Below are 17916 nucleotides of genomic sequence, written 5' to 3' on the forward strand. Positions count from 1 at the left end.
ATGGAAGAAATGGAAGAACCGGAAAGCTGTCAAGCCGACCTCTTCGCACTTAATTGGCCATAACTTGAGCTACAGAGGTCCAAATGATGCGGTTCCAGTTGGGTTGGAAAGCTAACATCTGGGGCTTCGAAACGATATAAGATTTGCCATAGTTGCTACACGTATGGTGGCGCGCACGCGCATATTACGCGCACGCGCTGTTGCTGCCACCTAGTTCACTTAAAGCAAAACGTGGCCAGCGATTTTAGAAGCCTTGTGGGCCCAATCCAACTCATTTCTGATGTTATTTAATAGACACTTTATTGTAATTCCTAGGGAGAACGACCCGAGGTTTGAATACTTCGGTTTATAAATTTTAGGGGTTTGTTTTAGTGACAAACAACTTTTTGTATGAAAGGATTAGTGATTGGTTTAGAAACTATACTTGCAACGAGAATTCATTTGTGAAATTCTATACCATCAAAAATCCATTCGTCAACATGATCCTTTTTTGTCCGTAAAAGTGAATCCCACTTCTATCAGCAAAGAAGGCTGAAGAGATGGATGAGAGAGGGTGTTCCCATTTCACATGGTTACTATTCTAATCCAATATTAAATTAGCTAACCCGTCTGCCACCTGGTTTACCTCTCTATAGGTACGCCTGATTACCACTTGCCAATTTTCTACTAAGAGTGCCACGATCTTCTTTATTGGACGAGTGAGACTAGGATGAAACTTTGGGAGATTTCTAACTAACTCAATGGCCCATTGCGAGTCACTCTCATCGATAACTTTGGGGATTTCCTTCCTCTTAGCTATCTAGAGACCCTTAAAAATGGCTTTCACCTCTGCCTGAATCGCTTTGACAGTTTCCAACTTGCACCTATACCCCAAGATCCAACCTCCCACACTATCTCTGAACACACCTGCATAACTAGCAGGCCCAAAGTTAACTCGCAAGGCTCCATCAGTATTTAGCTTGACCCACTGGTGAAGAGGAGGTTGTCATACCAGTGAAATGTTAACTCATTGCAGATTTCCATCCTCCTCTCTTGTAGCTTCCCTTACTTCTCTAGCTAATCTTTTGATTTTTATCTCTTTGATCCTCAAGGGGTAACTCTTATTCGAGTGAATAATTTCATTCCTGAATTTCAAGATTGACCAAGTAGCAATCATAAATAAATTCTTCCAACACTCTATCCTTTGGAAAAGTCTAGCTGAGATATGGAATATGGTAACAACAAACATAGGTCACTTGATAGGTGATGGGGAGAGTATCTTTTTTTCAGAAGGACCAGTGGATGGATGAAGGAATCATCCTTGTGAATGTAGCCTCTCTTGTTTTGTTGTGTGAGGAGGTGAACCAAAGGATGAGTGCCTATATGAATAGAGATGGAAGTTGAAAAATCTCTGAATTGGATCATCTTCTTTCAAATCATCATCTTTTGAAAATTTTGAACACGTTTCCCCCATTGAAAGATGAAGGCAACGATATGTTGATTTGGAGGTCAATTCTAAAAAGGGGTCTTTACGATAAAACATATCTACAGGTGTCTCGTGAACCAGACTCAAAGCCATAACAAGATGTGGCAAAGTATCTGGGAGTGGAAGGGTCTTCAAAGAGCAAAAATTTTTATTTGGCAATTAACTCATGGAGAAATTCTAACAGCGACCAAGACTGCGAAGTGGAGAATAGACAATAACCTGAATTATCTGTATTGTGACTCGGACATTGATGCCCCTATCCATGCCAATAACGACTACCCTAAAACCTCTGTTGTGTGGACCTTGTTGCTAAATCCTCAAAGGGTTGGGAAATTCTTCAATTGTGTGCTGCAAGATTGGATTTTAGCTAATCTCAGTGAGGATTTTGGGAATGATAGTGAAATTGGCAATAATGGTTTGTTGCAAATTCTGCTGTCTATCGTATTTTCCTATTAAAACTTGTGCCCAGAGTTGATTTTGTTGATTGATCAATTGCCACCCTCTTTTGACCAGGACGACTTCATTAACTTTGTCTAACTTCTTTATTCCCAACCCCCCTTTCTCCTTTAGGTTTGGTAAGAATCTCCTATCTAATGAGATGGCCCTTTCTGAAGGTGCTATCATGCACCCATATGAACGCACGTTGTGACTTCTCAATAGCCAAACAAGTACTCTTGGGGAGGCGATCGTGTTGCATAGGATAAATAGCCATTGCACCAATAATCGATTAAGCCACGGTAATCCTCCCAGCCATAGATAACCAATTAGTTTTCCAGCCCTGGAGCTTAGCTTTAATCTGATCAATAATGTAACCAAATCTATTCTTTTCTCTTCTGGAGTTGTGGATAAAAGTACCAACATATCTACCAATCTCTTTGACCTCCGATTACCCACTTATGTGAGTGATGTTCTGTCTAGTCTTCGATGGAACATTCCTTGAGAAAAAAATATTGGTTTTTGCTTGGTTAATAAGATGGCTAGATTCTTTACAGAAATCTTTTAGGATACTCATAATGCTACGCATTTGATCTGATGTAGCCTCTGAGAAAAGGATTAAATTATCAGCGAACATAAGATGAGACACATTTGGGCCATTTCTACCTGCCTTCATCGGCCTCCAGATTTTATTTTCAACAGCTTTAGAGATGAGGTGCGACAATTTATCCATACAGATGATGAATATATAATGGGACAAGGAATCGCCTTGTCTAATACCTCTAGAGAGAACAAACTCATCCGTTCTTTGACCATTCCACAAAGTAGAGAAGTTGGTAGAAGTCACACAGTTCATGATGATTGTACACAAGTCTGGGGGAATACCAAACCGGGTCAAAGAGGACTTTATGAAACTCCAAGCTAGTCTGTCATAAACCTTAGTTAAATCGATTTTAATTGTCGTAAAGACCTTACTACCTCTCATCTTTATCATCGTATGAACCATTTCTTGAACAATAATGATATTGTCATGAATATTTCTACCAAGAACAAAGCTGGCTTGATGGGGGGAAGTTCTATTTTTGACGAAGGGATTCTATTTTTCCACTAAGATATTCGAAAAGCCTTTGTACAAAACATTGCATAATGATATGGGTCAAAATTGGGAAAAGAATTTTGGTTTCTCCGCCTTTGGAATGACCACAAGCAGGATATTGTTAATAAGCTTCACTTCCTCCGGGTTTCTCCAAAGATTCAGCATCATCTCTTTTACATTCCTATAAATGTCATTCCAATTTTTGTGAAAGAAAGCAATAGGAATGTCGTCCTCTCCTGGGGATTTAAAAGCACCAATATTTAAAAAGGCCCTTTTAATACTTTCCTCCAATGGGGTATGTAGCGCTGATTCCACTATGTCCTTATTAATCGGAGGGAAAGATATGGTGCAAGGAGTATATCTCCTATCAAACTTCTCTTCATGAAACAACTTGCTAAAATAGTTAACTGTCATTCTTTCTAGTTCTTCTTGATCCTCCACCCATCTACCTTCATCATTTCTTAGAGAAATAATTTTATTTTGCCTTTTTCTTATAACTATTTTAACGTGATAATCGTGAGTATTTTGGTCTCCATCTTTGATCCAATTAGCCTTGGAATTTTGCAACCAAAACCTTTCTTCTTGGTCAAGAGTGGTATTAAGCTGGCCTTGGAGATCTTTTTCTAACGCCTCCAATCGACTGTTTCTATCATACGACTTGCACTTCTGAAAGCCATCAATCCTAGCCTTGAGTTTGTGCTTCCTTTAGAATATATTGCTAAAAACTTGTTTTTTCACATCTCGATATTTTGTTTCAATTGGGTCATCTTGCCAAAGTTGTTGCTATTGCATTCCACCCAAGACATTCTCAGGAGCCTACTAAAATCTTTATGTTGCATCCAAAAGGTTTCAAACCTGTAGGGCTTATTTTTGGGCTGCACATTGTCTCCTTCGCACCAAACCAACAGCGGGTGGTGATCAGAGTGGGTACGAGTCAAGCACTGTATAAAAGCTTCAGGGAAGGATATACGCCAATCAGCATTACAAAGATCCCTATCAAGTCTTTCAAAAACTCAATTTCTATTCTCCCTCTGAGCACCCCTCCAAGTATATTTTGTGCCTTTAGCCCTCATATCAATGAGGTTGCACTCAGATATCCAGGTAGAAAACTCACTACATTTTCTTCTATCGGCTGGAATTCCTCCCTTCTTTTTGTTTGGGTCAGTAATGGAATTAGAATCACTAATCATTAACCAAGGTTTCATTACCGTTCTTGCAAGTTTCTTTATTTCCCTCCACGCCTGCTTTCTTTCATTTTCTCTAGGGATTACATAGATAACAGAGAGAACCCAAGGAGTCCTCTGAGTTTCCTCTACCAGGGCATGGATATATTGGTTATTAGAAAGAATGGGCTAAATCACGATATCATCCTATTGCAAAGGATCCAGTCATCCAGATGCCCCCACTATACCCTCTAGCTTTTACCATAATGAACTTCTTAAAATTCAAATCTTAACAATTTTATTAGCATTTTCTCCACTACACTTTGTCTCTTACAAAGCCATAATATCAAGTTTATTCATCTTATGATATTCCTTGCAGGCCCTACTAATCCCCTTTCCAGCAGCACCTTTAGCATTCCATGATAATATTATCGTTAAAAACTTATAAAATTATAGAAGAAAGACCCAAATAAGACTTAGACATGCATGTCATTCTCCAAAATAGGAGAATCCACTATCATTCCTTCTTCTATTCGCATGTATTGAGCTGAGTTGTCTGGACGTTGGCCAGTATCAATTGGACCCTCTGAAACTAGGCTCATTTCTTACATGTTGATATCTGGTGGTTTGGGCTCTTGCACCCTTCCAGCCTGCTCGCTATTTCTATTATTATTAGCACTCGCTTTCGCATTATCATCATTGTAATTTGGCTTAGTGGGACCCTTTTCCATGATTAGGAGATCCTACTGTTTTTCATTTTCTGCACTCCCATGGTTATCATTAGCAACATTTCTCCTCGTACTTTTGTACATATCAGGTGGTGTCTCCGGCACTCTGCTAAGCGAATCTTGTGAATCATGGTTGTCGTTTCTATCCACTACCATTTTGCTTTTTTCTTTCTCCATTGGCTTCCCGTGAGAAAATTTCTTTTCTCTCCTTCCACACGCTTTCCACTTGTCCCCATTCTTACCACACGATCCTCTTCCTCAGCCCCCTCAATAGGTGTGATAGAGACTCCTAGCCAAGGCATTGGACCTATATCCAACGGCATTTTGTGCTTTGCTAATCCTCCCTTTCTTGTTAAAAATTCCTTTTTACCCCTCCTGGATTTTTGGACAGTCATCCATTTGCCAAATTACTCCAGGTTCCTGCTCAGATTCTTATCCTGGTCATCGTCTCTGTGAACCTCCTTCTCCAAGTTATCCTTTGTCCTAGCTTGATTGTCCGTCACATGGGGGCATTGCTCCTTATTATGGCCATTTCTACCACATTGAAAACATATGGTGTGTAGTCCTTAGTATTCCACAAAGGCTACTCTTCCCTTTATCTTTATTTTTGGCCTTAATGGTTTTGTAAGATTGAGTTCAATACAAATGCGGGCGAATTTACCACGCATCTGCTCCGCCGTGTTATAGTCGACCTTCAGCACCTTGCTAATGGTGTTTCCTATGGTTCTCAGCACATGCTTATCATAATATTTTATTGGAAGATCGGAAATCCTGACCCAAGCCGCAATTTTGTTGAGCTATTCAACATTTGGGTTAAAATCCGGTCTCCATCTCTGCATCGCTAAATAGTGATCGAAGATCATCCATAGTTCTCCCTTAAGAGCTCCATCATAGTCTCCAAACGATGTGAACCGAACTAAGAAGAAATCATTTCCAACATCTATCAGACTTATCATCCCTTTTTTGCTCCATATACTCTCAAGTCTTTTCTTGAGAACATTGAAACCGATACGTCTCCCTAGCAGTTTTACGACAAGGGTATGCTCCCAATACTTGTTCAGCCTTGCTTGTTCTGCTCGGTTCATAAAGAGGTTAGGACATCCATCTGACTCCCAGACTATTTTTCTTCTTGGCAGCTCTCTACATACTCTCCAGTTTTTCGTCCCTGGAACCTCATCTTTTCTCTTTGAGTATTCAAACTCTGTCTCTTCTTCGGACTCATTCGTTTCCCCCATGGACTCCTCTTCGTCCTCCGAGTCGGTCTTATAGACAAAGTCTGGGCCTTTGACCATGCTCACGTAGGATCTCTTCACTTGGGGTTCCTCAGGGCTCTTCCATTGCTCTGCTTCACGAGAAGGTTCTGGTTCCCGCCTGGGTTGCAAGAAAGTTTCATTACCATCTTCATTGCGCAGTTTCCTCTTACTCCTTCTCAAAATATCTGCCTCTTCGGCAGACGGTGGTTCTTCGACTCTCTCAGTAGCTATTACTTTTTCTTCTCCACAGAGTCTCTCAACCGACTTAGCTTTTCACGCGTCGCGCTATCTTCTTTAAGTTTAGAGCAATGGTAGGGAACCAAAGTGGTATTAGCCAAAAACCAGCCAAATACTTTTGGGTGAATCCAAAATCTGTACGAGTTAATATATATGGATGTTTCTTCTACTAAGTATCAGAATGTTTCTTTTTCATACTAAATGGATGTTCTTTTATATATTTTTCGAATTTTTTTGTATTACAAAAGTGAATGTCTCTATTTCTTTAATTATTTTTGATAAAATATAATTGGATGTTTCTTTTGTTAAGTATTAGGATGTTTTTTTTTCATATTAAACGAATGGTTTTTTTTTATAATCCCTCTCATGGCTATCCTCCCTACGATGATGAGAAGCACGAGACTTGTAGCCATAGTCATCATATGCATAATCATCACGGTCATGTCCTCCAAACCTGGCAGGTTTATCATATCCTCGATCACCATAGTTTTCAATGCTGCCATAACCATCTCGAAACTTATCATATTCTGGGAACGTGTCGATATCGGCTTTCCTGTAGGCATCAATCTGATTATATGGCTCATGATCAATAGAAGATCTTGAGACAATCATGTCCCATATTATACCATAATAAAGCATTTCTATCTATAAAGTATAAAATAATATACATTACATATACAAATTTGCCCAAGATTTTATATTACCGTAGTGATGATAAGCAACAAGCAGTTGCACTCACCGATAATTTGTCTCATGGACCGCCCCAAAACCCTCAAGAGCCTATGGATTCAAGAGAATAAGCTATGTCAGCAACAAATAATCAATCATGAGAGGAGTGTTAGGCAAATCCAGTCCTTATCCTCACTGCCCCAACAACTAGCTTTCTTTCATGGAGCTTTCAACTGCTTCGAACGCGTTCTTGCGAGTGACGCCGCGGTTGAGGGTGGATAGTATTTGAAGGAGGTGGTTGAGGAGGGAAGAGGAGAAGGTTTTGTGGGTGACGAAGTCAAAGGTGGACTTCGTGTTGAAGCAGTTGTCTTGGATGCGCTTGTTGAGGGCGTCCCGGAGAGCATGGAAGTCGCCGGCGCTTCCAGCAGCATTGGTGAGAGAGAGAGAAAGGTCTGTGTGTGTGATTGTTGGAGGTGGGTAGGTTAATGTGAGAGAGAAGAGGAAGGCTTTTTTAAGTTTTAATTAGGTTTACTTAATTAATTTTAAATTTTTTAAATTTTGAATTCCATAAATTTAAAATTAATTATTAATATAAATTAATGTGGTTTTGTTTAGTTTTTGGTGTCTTGGTTCCATATACTTTTCTTTAAGTTTAATATTTTTTAATGAGTATTACTTTTGTTTTTGGACATACAATTTACACATGATCGTTTTTTATTTAAGCCCACAAATAGATAAACCAAAAATAACGGTTAGGCCCAAAATAGAAACCAAGAAAAGACGGTTAGACCCAAAGAAAGAAACCGAAAAAGATGATTAGACCCAAAAGAAAAAAAAAGGGAGCAAAAAAGCAAGAAAATAGTGAGTACTGAGTAGAAACTAGAGAGAGAGAGAGAGAGAGCTCGGTGGCGCTAGGGCACATAGTTGCAGGCATAGAGAGAGAGAGAGAGAAATGGAGGGCGGAGACGAAGGAGTGGAGATGGTAGCGGAGACGAAGGACCTTCAGCAGCAGACTAAGGCCTTCGACAAGCTTACCGACCGCGTCGAAGATCGCCAGCTCGATTCCACTCGCGTCCAAGAGGCCATGGCCTCCATTGCTGCCTCTGCTCAAGCTGACTGGAACGCCATGCGTTTAAGGTTACATTTTCTTTCTTCTATTTCCTATTAGCATTTCCTTTTCCAAATTTAGGGTTATGCTTTCAACATCAGTAGTTAGTCATGGAAGCTGGATAACCGTTATATATATTATAACTTTTTGTTCATTATTTTCTTGCGTGCTATTTACTTTGTCGATTTGAGCATGACTAAGAAGAATGGGAAGCCATGAAGCTTTGATCCTGGTGGTTATCCTCTCCATATATGCATACAACGATAGTTTAAGAGAGGTGGGAGCAGGGTTTCAACTTTAGCCCTAGAGTTTCTAGTGCTACATAAGCTTGTTTAGAATGTGGAACTACTTGAAATTTAAACATTCTTAATCTCATATTTGTTATCATTAGCGTTCTGTCACATCCTGATCTAGGAACAAATAAGTGTTGTTAGAGCTTGACCCCATGGCTGCAGTGTCTTTGGTTCACTCTTAATGGGTCCACCTTCATCCTTATGCAACTCTTATTTTTAAAATTAAAGCTCTTCTAACTCGTGATCAGGAAGTTCGTATGTCGCAGATTTATCGATAAGCTAACAGGGTGGCAAATGACTTGCAAATAAGGGACATTTTGAAGAATTGGGGCTTCATGTCTACTTTAGTGCTCCTAGAGGGATTATTTATTTTCTTAGTGATGATTTGAGAGGTTTCTTTTCTGTTCCTCATAATGTAGTTTTCTTTTCCCTAGACACTAGTTCCATTTTTCCACACACACAAAAAATAATAATAACAAACAAGTGTTGCTGGCCTGAATATTTACCGTAACAGTGTGGATGTATTGGAGGAGTCTTTGTTTGTATTGACATAATTCGTTAATGCAATGATTATAGATACTCGTCTCCACTTGCCACTTGCCACTTGCCACTTGCCACCCCGTATAAGTTCTCCTCCACCTTCACGCAATTTTATTTCGGTCTATCTTTCTCTTGTTCTACAAATATACATATACATGAATTCAAAATTCAAGCTGTATTACTGATAGAACCATAAATTGAAGCAGTTTTTTAGTCAGAAAGTTAGAATATAAACTTGAATGGAATAAAACCGTAAATAACATTCCACCTTATCTCATTTGAAATAAGGAGTTCTTTTCCTTGTATCTCTCTAACCCCTGATTATGCACTCTGTTCTGAGCACAGGGAGAAAGAATTAGCAGCTGTTAAGATAAATGCAGCTGATGTTGATATAATTGCAAATGAACTGGAGGTAACTTCTATGACATTCTATTTCCCACCGCCGAAAAGAATGGATAACTGGAAATATTATTTGACAATCTATGTATATGCACCAATTGACCAATATATTCTTCTTGTTTCCAACAGTTGGATAAAAAGGTAGCAGAAAGAACTTTGCGCGAGCATAAAGGTGATGCAGTTGCTGCCATTCGTCACTTGCTTCAGTAGAATGGTGGGAAGGAAGAAGGGTTTAATATTTCGGAGGATTTTATATATTGCCCTATATTGTTCTGCATTGAGAGATCACAATGTATATCAAGACCTCAACTTTTCCCATAAATCACTAAGTGAAATTTTGAAGTGATCTATGTACCCAAAAAAAAAAGAAAAAAGAAAAAAAAAGAGAAACCAAAATCTGATGATAAAGCCACGTTTTTCATCAGGATCTTATAATGTTTCTAGTTTTTCAATTTATCACTTGAAAAGCCTGCTTTTTTACTTGCTCCTTTTTCCATTGTTGTGGAAAACTGTATGTGTAGAATAGTGTTTTCTATTGTGTGAAATCTATATTGATAAAGACCTAGATTTTTTCTTTTGTTTCTTGAGTTTGACATTGTCATGAAAGTAGTGTCCACAATCTTTGCCAATTGTTGCTTATTCAACAATATTCCATTGAAAAAACATGTAAGCTGGTCCGTTCCATCATGCAAAAATTTCCCCAGAGATATTGTACCCTTCTCTTTTCTTTGTGTCCATGTACCATATAATTTCTTCAAAGAGATAATTTGTGATCACAATTCTTGCTTTGTTGGGGAGAAACCCACTAATTCTCACAAAAGTTAGTTCCACTTGGATTGCTAAGAGAACCTTAAGCCATAGAATCCTTCTATAGGCTTCTGAAATTTCCCCATCGGAGTGAGATCTTTAGTCGTCGGGTGTGTGGCAACCTTGTAATCAATCTCATCTTCATGTCGTCACATACAATTAAGGATCTTGTGAAGTGGGGATTTAAAGATTTAGGCATTAAAAAAAATCCTAAACCAAAATGAAATCCTCACTTTAGAGGATCCAAAATTCTACCTTAACTAGGGCACAAAAGCTTATATATATATTTTTAAATATTATTTTATATTGTGCATTTGGGGTCACTGGCAGATTTCATTTAATTTGGTAATCGATGAAGTCATGAATCATTACTTATCAATACTGACACATCCTTTCATGAATTAAATCCCCATGCAGATATTGGATAGCCCCTACCCTTTTTTATGGCTTAATGTTATCCAATACTACCAACTTGCACTACATTCCCAAAAAGATGACTCATCCTGTCGTCCAAATAAAAATTCAATAGAAAACACAATCTATTTAAGTTATTGTGGATAGTCATCTATGATAATTCAACTAAAAAAAGTGTCAATCCATCGGGTTAATGTGTCTCCTTCAAAGTTCAAGTGAACAATGACAGAGATCCCAATCCTAAATTGAATTTAGAAGAATATAAACTTTATGAGCCCTATCTCTATAGTAATACCATAGTTACATTAAGCACAATAGATTTCGGTATGAGAACGGGTATGCGATACGTGATACACCATATATAAAATATTTTATGTGAAAAATATACATATAACGTATTAGTATGCAGATGAATTGGTAATTTGGTATATGATATGCTACCTAATTGGTGAATTCATGTAACTATGAGTAATACCAAAGCTCTTTTCTTTTCAGTTTTCTCTAAGTTTCTTTACAGCTAAAGAAAAGATGTCACAAACTTTGTCTATATAAGATTACAATGATGATAATGAGAAACCTCTATACACAAGACTCCAAACATAGAGCATCAGTGCATCACTAATCAATTGAAGATGGTGCCATTATTAAAACACAAAAGGACTATAAACTAGTTTTCTAACCCTTTTCCTACTTCTCTTTTATCATTTAATACGACTCCTCGGTAAACATTGATGAACAAGAATGCCAACCTGCAAACACTGCCAAACCGTGAGACAAGCTACTTGTACACCTCATCAACTCATCATCAATGTGCAAAAAAATCCTTACGCATTAGCCACGAGTGACAAAAAAGAAACCATCTCAACGGGGGCTGTGTCTTAAGATTCCTTCTGATTGCTTCCACCGCTGGCAGAACGAGCCGCCTGGAGCTGAATGGCATGTCGTCTCTGCATTTCTCTGAGCCTTTCCACAAGTTCCTGGAATGTTGGTCGCTGAGCCGGATCGCTGGTAGTAATGGACAAAAGGTGTGAGTTAGCATAAGATAGTTGGTAATTGCACCAAATTGGCTTCAAAATAATATGAAGTATGACAGATATCCAATATTGTTTAATAATTGATGTAAAATAACAAAAAAAAAGAAACGCCATCGCTATGCAGCCCATCAGTCACCACCACCACCACCACCATACCACTCTTCATCCATCAATCTGACTCCACGCCCAGACCAGATTCGCTTCGCCTTCCCGCTACTCCACCCAAAAATTCTCAACTTCAATTTGACCCTGCTCCTTCGCATAATCACATTATAAATATGCTAATCTCCAATCTATGAACCAGACAGATGGCTAAATACACATTCAACAATATTCAATTTAAAAACTACAATATCAATTAGAGGGGAAAAAGAAAAACCTAAAATGTCAGAAGCTCGAGCTAGTGAGATAGGGTCAAGGAGCCAACCGCCGGTGTCATTAGCGACGGGGCAAGTGACGGAGGAGCTGAACCTAACAAGGTTGGCCATTCTATCGGTGTCGCGGGTTGATTCCGTTAGCGGTGACGGAAAGCATTGGAGGCGGGCGGAGGAGGAAGAAGAGGAATGGTGGATGGTGAAGGAGACCCATGTGAGGATCAGGAGGAAGCAGAGGAGGAAGGGAAGAGCTTGCGGCTTCTGAAGGAAGTGAGGGAGTGTGGCGTGGAAAAGGGGATGGATCTGGTGGAACCCAGCGGTGGAGTCCAGGATGGCCGTGCCTCCGGTTGGATCTGGTGTTTTATATTAAGGGGAGTTTTTTTTGTTATTTTTGTTTAAGGGCAAAATCGTCTGAAAAATGTCGTTTATGGACAAAAGGATGATTTTATAATGTTTTGTAAAGTTGAGGGTGATTTTAATAAAAAAACAGCCAAGGACAATTTTGATTTTGACCCAAGACCTTAAGACAAAAAAAGTACTTAACCCTTTCTAAAAGTAACAAAGTATGAGTGACAAGCATGCAAACCTATGCCAGCAGCTCTCCATTATAGAAGCCCACTGCGGATCAACATCTGCCGGAATTTCTAACTGATGGTTCATAAACCCTACAGCGCCAATAACCTGCAAGAATCCAAGAAAAACTGTGTTCATATTTGCAGCCACTGTGCATGAGCTGTCAATGAAATATACACATTGCAACAACAAAATAGAGATGTTCATATCGGTTTATTTTTTCAAGAATTCATTACACATGAAAACAATACCTGCATTGCATTGAGAGTATCCCACGGGATCTTTTCAGTTGCAAGTTCCCACAATATCACCCCAAAGCTGTACACATCGGACCTGAAGTCCCGAGAAGCAGCATAATCAGATATCCAATGTGGAATTTCAATCTTGACTTATGAGAGAGAGAGAGAGAGAGAGAGAGAGAGAGAGAGAGCATTTGATGGCAGAGCATACATACTTCTCATCCGAGGGTTCATTTCGAAGAACTTCTGGTGCCATCCATTGAGGCTACAAAGGCAAAATCCTAACAGAATTAGCAACATGTTTTGTTTTGTTTTATATTTTGACCCTGTAGCTCTAAAAAGTTTTAAAGGGAAGTATTCTAAACAAACCAAAGATCTTATGGCTCCGAAAAATAAATAAATATTGAAAGCATACCGTGCCCTTTCCTGTTTTGGTTGTGAGATATGTTTCATGCTTAAGGCGTGAAAGACCAAAATCACCAACCTGTTAAGGTAAACAAGTCATTAACATTTCCGACCAAACAGAAAACTTCCCCAAGAAGTTAAGCGAAAGAATAAAGAAATCAGACATTTTGCAGACCTTCACAGTCCAATTCTTGTCAACTAGGAGATTTGAAGACTTCAAATCTCGATGAACAATAGGGGGGCTGCAACGATGAAGATAATTCACACCACGTGCCTGCAGAAGAACATCGTCTGAAATCAATTTTTCAAAAGGGGAAAAGAGGGGAGAAAATGAACATGATACTATTCCTTGACATTGTTTTGATACTCACGATATCTAAAGCCATATGAACTCGCCGTCTCCAGTCAAGTTTGGATGTATTTCTTTGGAGCAAACGAAACAAGCTTCCACTGCATTGATAGAGTACAAATGAATGAAACAACAATAAGCTCAAATCTATATTTTGCAACACATGGCAGCACTATAAACTATTAAACAAAATTTGGTACAAACCGTGGGAGAAACTCTGTCACAATGCAGAGACGTTGAGGTGAAGTCACTGCCCCCATGAAGAGAATAATATTTGGATGGCGAAGTCTTTTCAAGACAGATACCTTCAATCAAAAGACAGTGCAAATCAATACTATAAACAAATATTTGTGAAGGTTCAATAACTAATGGAAAAACTACAATATGAAGTGGAATGTGTCTAAAATTAATGAGGCGATCTCAAACACATGATTAGCATTCTGAACCAAGTTCACATATTTTTCTTTTTCATTTTCTATTTCTTTTTAAATAAAAGTAAAGAACCAAGTGTCTATTTATTTTTCTCATTTTGATAAAATAACTAAGTTCACATATTAAGAGACCAAAACTCTGACCTTCAACATTAGACTATTAGAGTGATATATAAAGTAATAAATATTAGTTTTGAAAATAAGAAAGCACTAAAAAGTAAAAAGGCAATGACCATAGCATAATTCACAGAAGAAAAATTATGTTCTAACAAAATTGTCCCCCTCGGTTACCTTAGAAATCAAAGGTTTGGTAATTATTTAAATGTAAGCTACCTTCTACACCTTTTGGACAAGATTTAGTCTGTTTCCAACATAATAGGCAAACCAGAATATTAAATGCAAAAAGCGCACCTCTTGTCTGAAGGATAGTATCACATCCTCTGAATATTCTTGCTTTGAGAATACTTTGACCGCAACATCCTGCAGAAACATGGAAATGAGATGAAATCAGCATAGCAAAATTTAGTTGGCATATGCCACATGAATTTTACATGCCTTCAGAAAATCTAACATTGCATTGAAGTCCATAGAATGTTGTATTTTAACACATTAAGGAATCTTATATTACGAAAATGTAATAAATTTGAGCTGCAACATAATAATTACCATAATAATGTTAAAAAAACTTTTTAACATTATTATCCTACAGTGCAAGAAGCCATCAACTAAAATGTAGAAACTACAGGAAGGGAAAAGAACATACTGATCCATACCACAGGGCATGATATACAGTTCCACAAGAACCTGCAATGCAACAACATAAAGGTAAAAAGTAATATACCACAAATAACAATTAATCACTAAATATTTGGGTTTTAAGTTTTAAAGGGGAACCAAATTATTTAGACCCCAAAAAGAAGAAACAAAATTTCAAAAATTTTGGTAACACACGAAGATTGTTTGACAAATGTTTTTTTTTTCTTCTTTTTTTTTCCCCTGTTGAAGCATAGAAGTTATCAAAAACATATTTTCTCTTCTGTGCTTATCTAGTTAAGAGCATGGCTACCTTGCCCAATTTGTTCTCCAATTGTGAGGTCCTCCCACAAGATTTCATAATCCAAGCAATCGGTATCAATATCCACTTTATTATTGACAGCACCACTGCTGCCACTGCCGCAGCTGCTGGTACTGCTAGTACTGTTAACGTTAACTGAGGACCACGATCCTGAAGCCTCGTTGTTAACAGGCCGATTACCTGACTGGACTTCCATCCTGGACTCGGAAGAAAGATTCATCTGATTAACCAGTTCATTTTCTTGATCATTCTGCACCAGTGGCCTAGCAACAGAAACATTTCTTGCCTCGGATCCAGCTTGACCATTTCCTCTCCATGGCCATGACAATGTTCTCTTTTGAATCCACGCTTCAGCTTTAGAAGTTATGATCTTGTGAATTGGTTTTCCTTCGCCATCATCACCAGAGTCTCTCGAAGATTTAGCTGGTGATTTCTCTTCAACATGACAAAATACACCAAATGGAGGTGGTACATCACCTCTGGGAGTGCTAGCTCCACTGGAATTACCATCCTCTTTCTGGTCAGAAAAAACACAATCCGAAAAACTCTGATCAGAATGATGACTTTCTCCGCTCCAACCATCACGGTCAACACCGTTTTCTCCTGTCCGCATTCTTGACTTAACTTTATTACTCACCTTTGATGCCTGTTTTAATGGTTGTAATATCAAGATATGCCAAGTTACATACTTAAATAGGACAAAAAAGAATTGAACTAACCAAATTAGAAATTTTGGATGCTAGAGCAACTTGAAGTGGCTGCTGAGAGTCAAGGCCAAGTTTATTTGAAATGCCACTCTTCGCGCGGTTATAATCCAAGTCTGAACCTGGTGCAGCATTCTTCACATCCGATAAAGTAGCTCGAGTTTCAAGAAAGGGTCTAGAATCAATGGACACACTGATAACCCCAATCAACTTCCTATCGTCATCATAGAATGGCGTGTTGGTTGCCACAACTGAAAATTTCTCCCCCATCTTGTTCTTGACAGGGAACTGGCCGCTCCAACTCTCCCCCACAGTGACATGGTTGAATACATCATATGCTAGTCCGAAATCAATAGGGTCTACGAGCAGCTCAATCCCATCTTTTCCAAGAGCCTCTACTGCTGCATAACCATACAGATTTTCGGCACTAGGATTCCTGCAAAAATATTACACATACTGAAGGCAAACCCCTTTACTTTTCTTCCATTTTCTTTAGGAAAAAGGTAAACCTTACCTTAATATCTGCAAAATTAACAACAAACACCCACACAACAAAACTTGATAAACTACATCAATAACAACAAATAAACAAGAATGAAGTCCAAAATTAGTCCTTGGTGGAAAACATCACGGACAAATTCATCTGGCATAGGTAATTAAAACGTTAGGGACAAAATTGAAAACGTCCAAGGGTAATTTTGACACAAATCGAAGATATTAAGGACAAAATTGAATGAAATTAAATGTCACGGTATTCTTGAAGAAAATCACAATCCTTAGCGAAAAAACAAACATACTTTACCCTTAAATGATAAAATTAGACCTTCTTAGGGAATACTAAAAGAGTTATCAAACTTGAGAATTAACCTAAATCTATTAAACTTGAATTGTAAAACATAACTCATAAACTCAATTTGGGAACCCTATACTTATAGATTTCTAAGAATTTGCAAAATAACCCTAGAACTTGATGACCTTGACTACTAATTTGTCTATAAAAACAACTAAATTTGACCAGCATTTTTAGGTATCATGTTCTACACAGAAAAGAAAAGGAAAAGAAATTGAGTTACTGACCAATATATAATCCGGCATTGAAGATCCAGAATATGAAGCGAGTGCCCCATTGACTGCAAAATGTTCATATACTGCTTCTCACTAAGGCCAACATTCACACCAACATCACCATCACCATCACCATCACCATCACCATTTTCATTCTGATTCTGGTTCTGATTGTGATTATGATTATGATTATTGCTGCTGCGACTCTCCCTCTTCAAGGGTGAAGAAGAAGACCCTTTGTTGTTACAACCAGCAGCAGCAACCCCGCCACCGCCACAACCGCCAAGCCTTGAACGCTGCGGCGACAAGGAGTGCGACCTGTGGCGGTGATGATGGCGGCGTTCAGATAGCTTCAGCTTCGACATCTCATGCTTCAGCTGAACATGGCCAGCTTCAAGCTTCTCTATCTTCTTCACAAGCTCTTCTTCTTTTGCTTCTGAAGTTCCCATTTTGGTTTTTATTTTTTATTTTTCCCTTCCTTTATTCTCTGAGCAATTCTTACCCAACTTAACACAGATCAAATCTTCGATTTGCTTCTACCCATTAAATCAAAGAGGAAAAAGTTTCGAGCTTGATTCTTTGTTTCTGTGTTTGCGCAAGAAAAATGGCACACACAGATTTTGAAGTTGATCAACTTCAGAGTAACAAGGAAGAAAAAAAAGAATAATAAAGATATGGTTTTGCATTAAATTAGAAATTAGAATGGGAAAGTGAATTTATCTATTTATTTATGGATTATCCTTTTTGTTTTTTTTAATGCCTTTTTTTTCATAGAGAAGGGTAGAGACCAGAAGGGTGAAGCTGGCAAGCTGCACACTACTACGCCTAACCCAATGAATTAATTAGTTTTTATTTTCTTTCATAGTTATTTATGCTTTTTTAAGACAAAGTTATTATTTAAGGGAGCTACTCAAATGAAGATGCAAAAAACATCTTTTTATGAAGATGCTTTGTATAAAAGTGTAATTTATTAATTTGGCCACACTTCAAATAAAAACAACACTTTTATAACATATCAAAATCTAACCCTACACTCCATCATCTAAAGGTCAAAAAGAAA

General features: G+C 38.2%; 2 protein-coding genes across 7 annotated transcripts; one reads left to right on the forward strand and one right to left on the reverse strand.

Moving 5' to 3' along the window:
* Positions 7860-9963, forward strand: LOC107638972 (huntingtin-interacting protein K). Its single transcript, XM_016342371.2, has 3 exons — positions 7860-8183; positions 9333-9399; positions 9516-9963. The coding sequence occupies exons 1-3, from the start codon at positions 7999-8001 to the stop codon at positions 9594-9596; spliced, it is 333 nt and encodes a 110-aa protein (XP_016197857.1). The 5' UTR covers positions 7860-7998; the 3' UTR covers positions 9597-9963.
* Positions 11067-17646, reverse strand: LOC107638974 (serine/threonine-protein kinase STY46). Of its 6 annotated transcripts, XM_021120830.1 has the most exons (15): positions 16869-17022; positions 16306-16313; positions 15807-16227; positions 15079-15733; positions 14776-14816; positions 14424-14492; positions 13786-13886; positions 13604-13682; positions 13408-13506; positions 13243-13311; positions 13043-13092; positions 12840-12921; positions 12602-12696; positions 12021-12368; positions 11067-11612 (listed from the first exon to the last, which is right to left on the reverse strand). In XM_021120830.1, exons 1-14 carry the CDS (start codon positions 16884-16886, stop codon positions 12131-12133), a joined length of 2025 nt encoding a protein of 674 aa, XP_020976489.1. In that variant the 5' UTR covers positions 16887-17022; the 3' UTR covers positions 11067-11612; positions 12021-12130. The 6 variants fall into 6 exon arrangements, with proteins under 6 accessions (XP_020976489.1, XP_020976488.1, XP_020976487.1 ...); XM_021120829.1 differs by lacking the exon at positions 16306-16313 and having other exon boundaries at positions 15079-15604; positions 16869-17646; XM_021120828.1 differs by lacking the exons at positions 12021-12368; positions 16306-16313 and having other exon boundaries at positions 11067-11365; positions 11436-11612; positions 16869-17632.

Source organism: Arachis ipaensis, chromosome B04 (genome assembly GCF_000816755.2).
Source record: "Arachis ipaensis cultivar K30076 chromosome B04, Araip1.1, whole genome shotgun sequence".
In the NCBI taxonomy this organism is placed as follows: domain Eukaryota; kingdom Viridiplantae; phylum Streptophyta; class Magnoliopsida; order Fabales; family Fabaceae; genus Arachis; species Arachis ipaensis.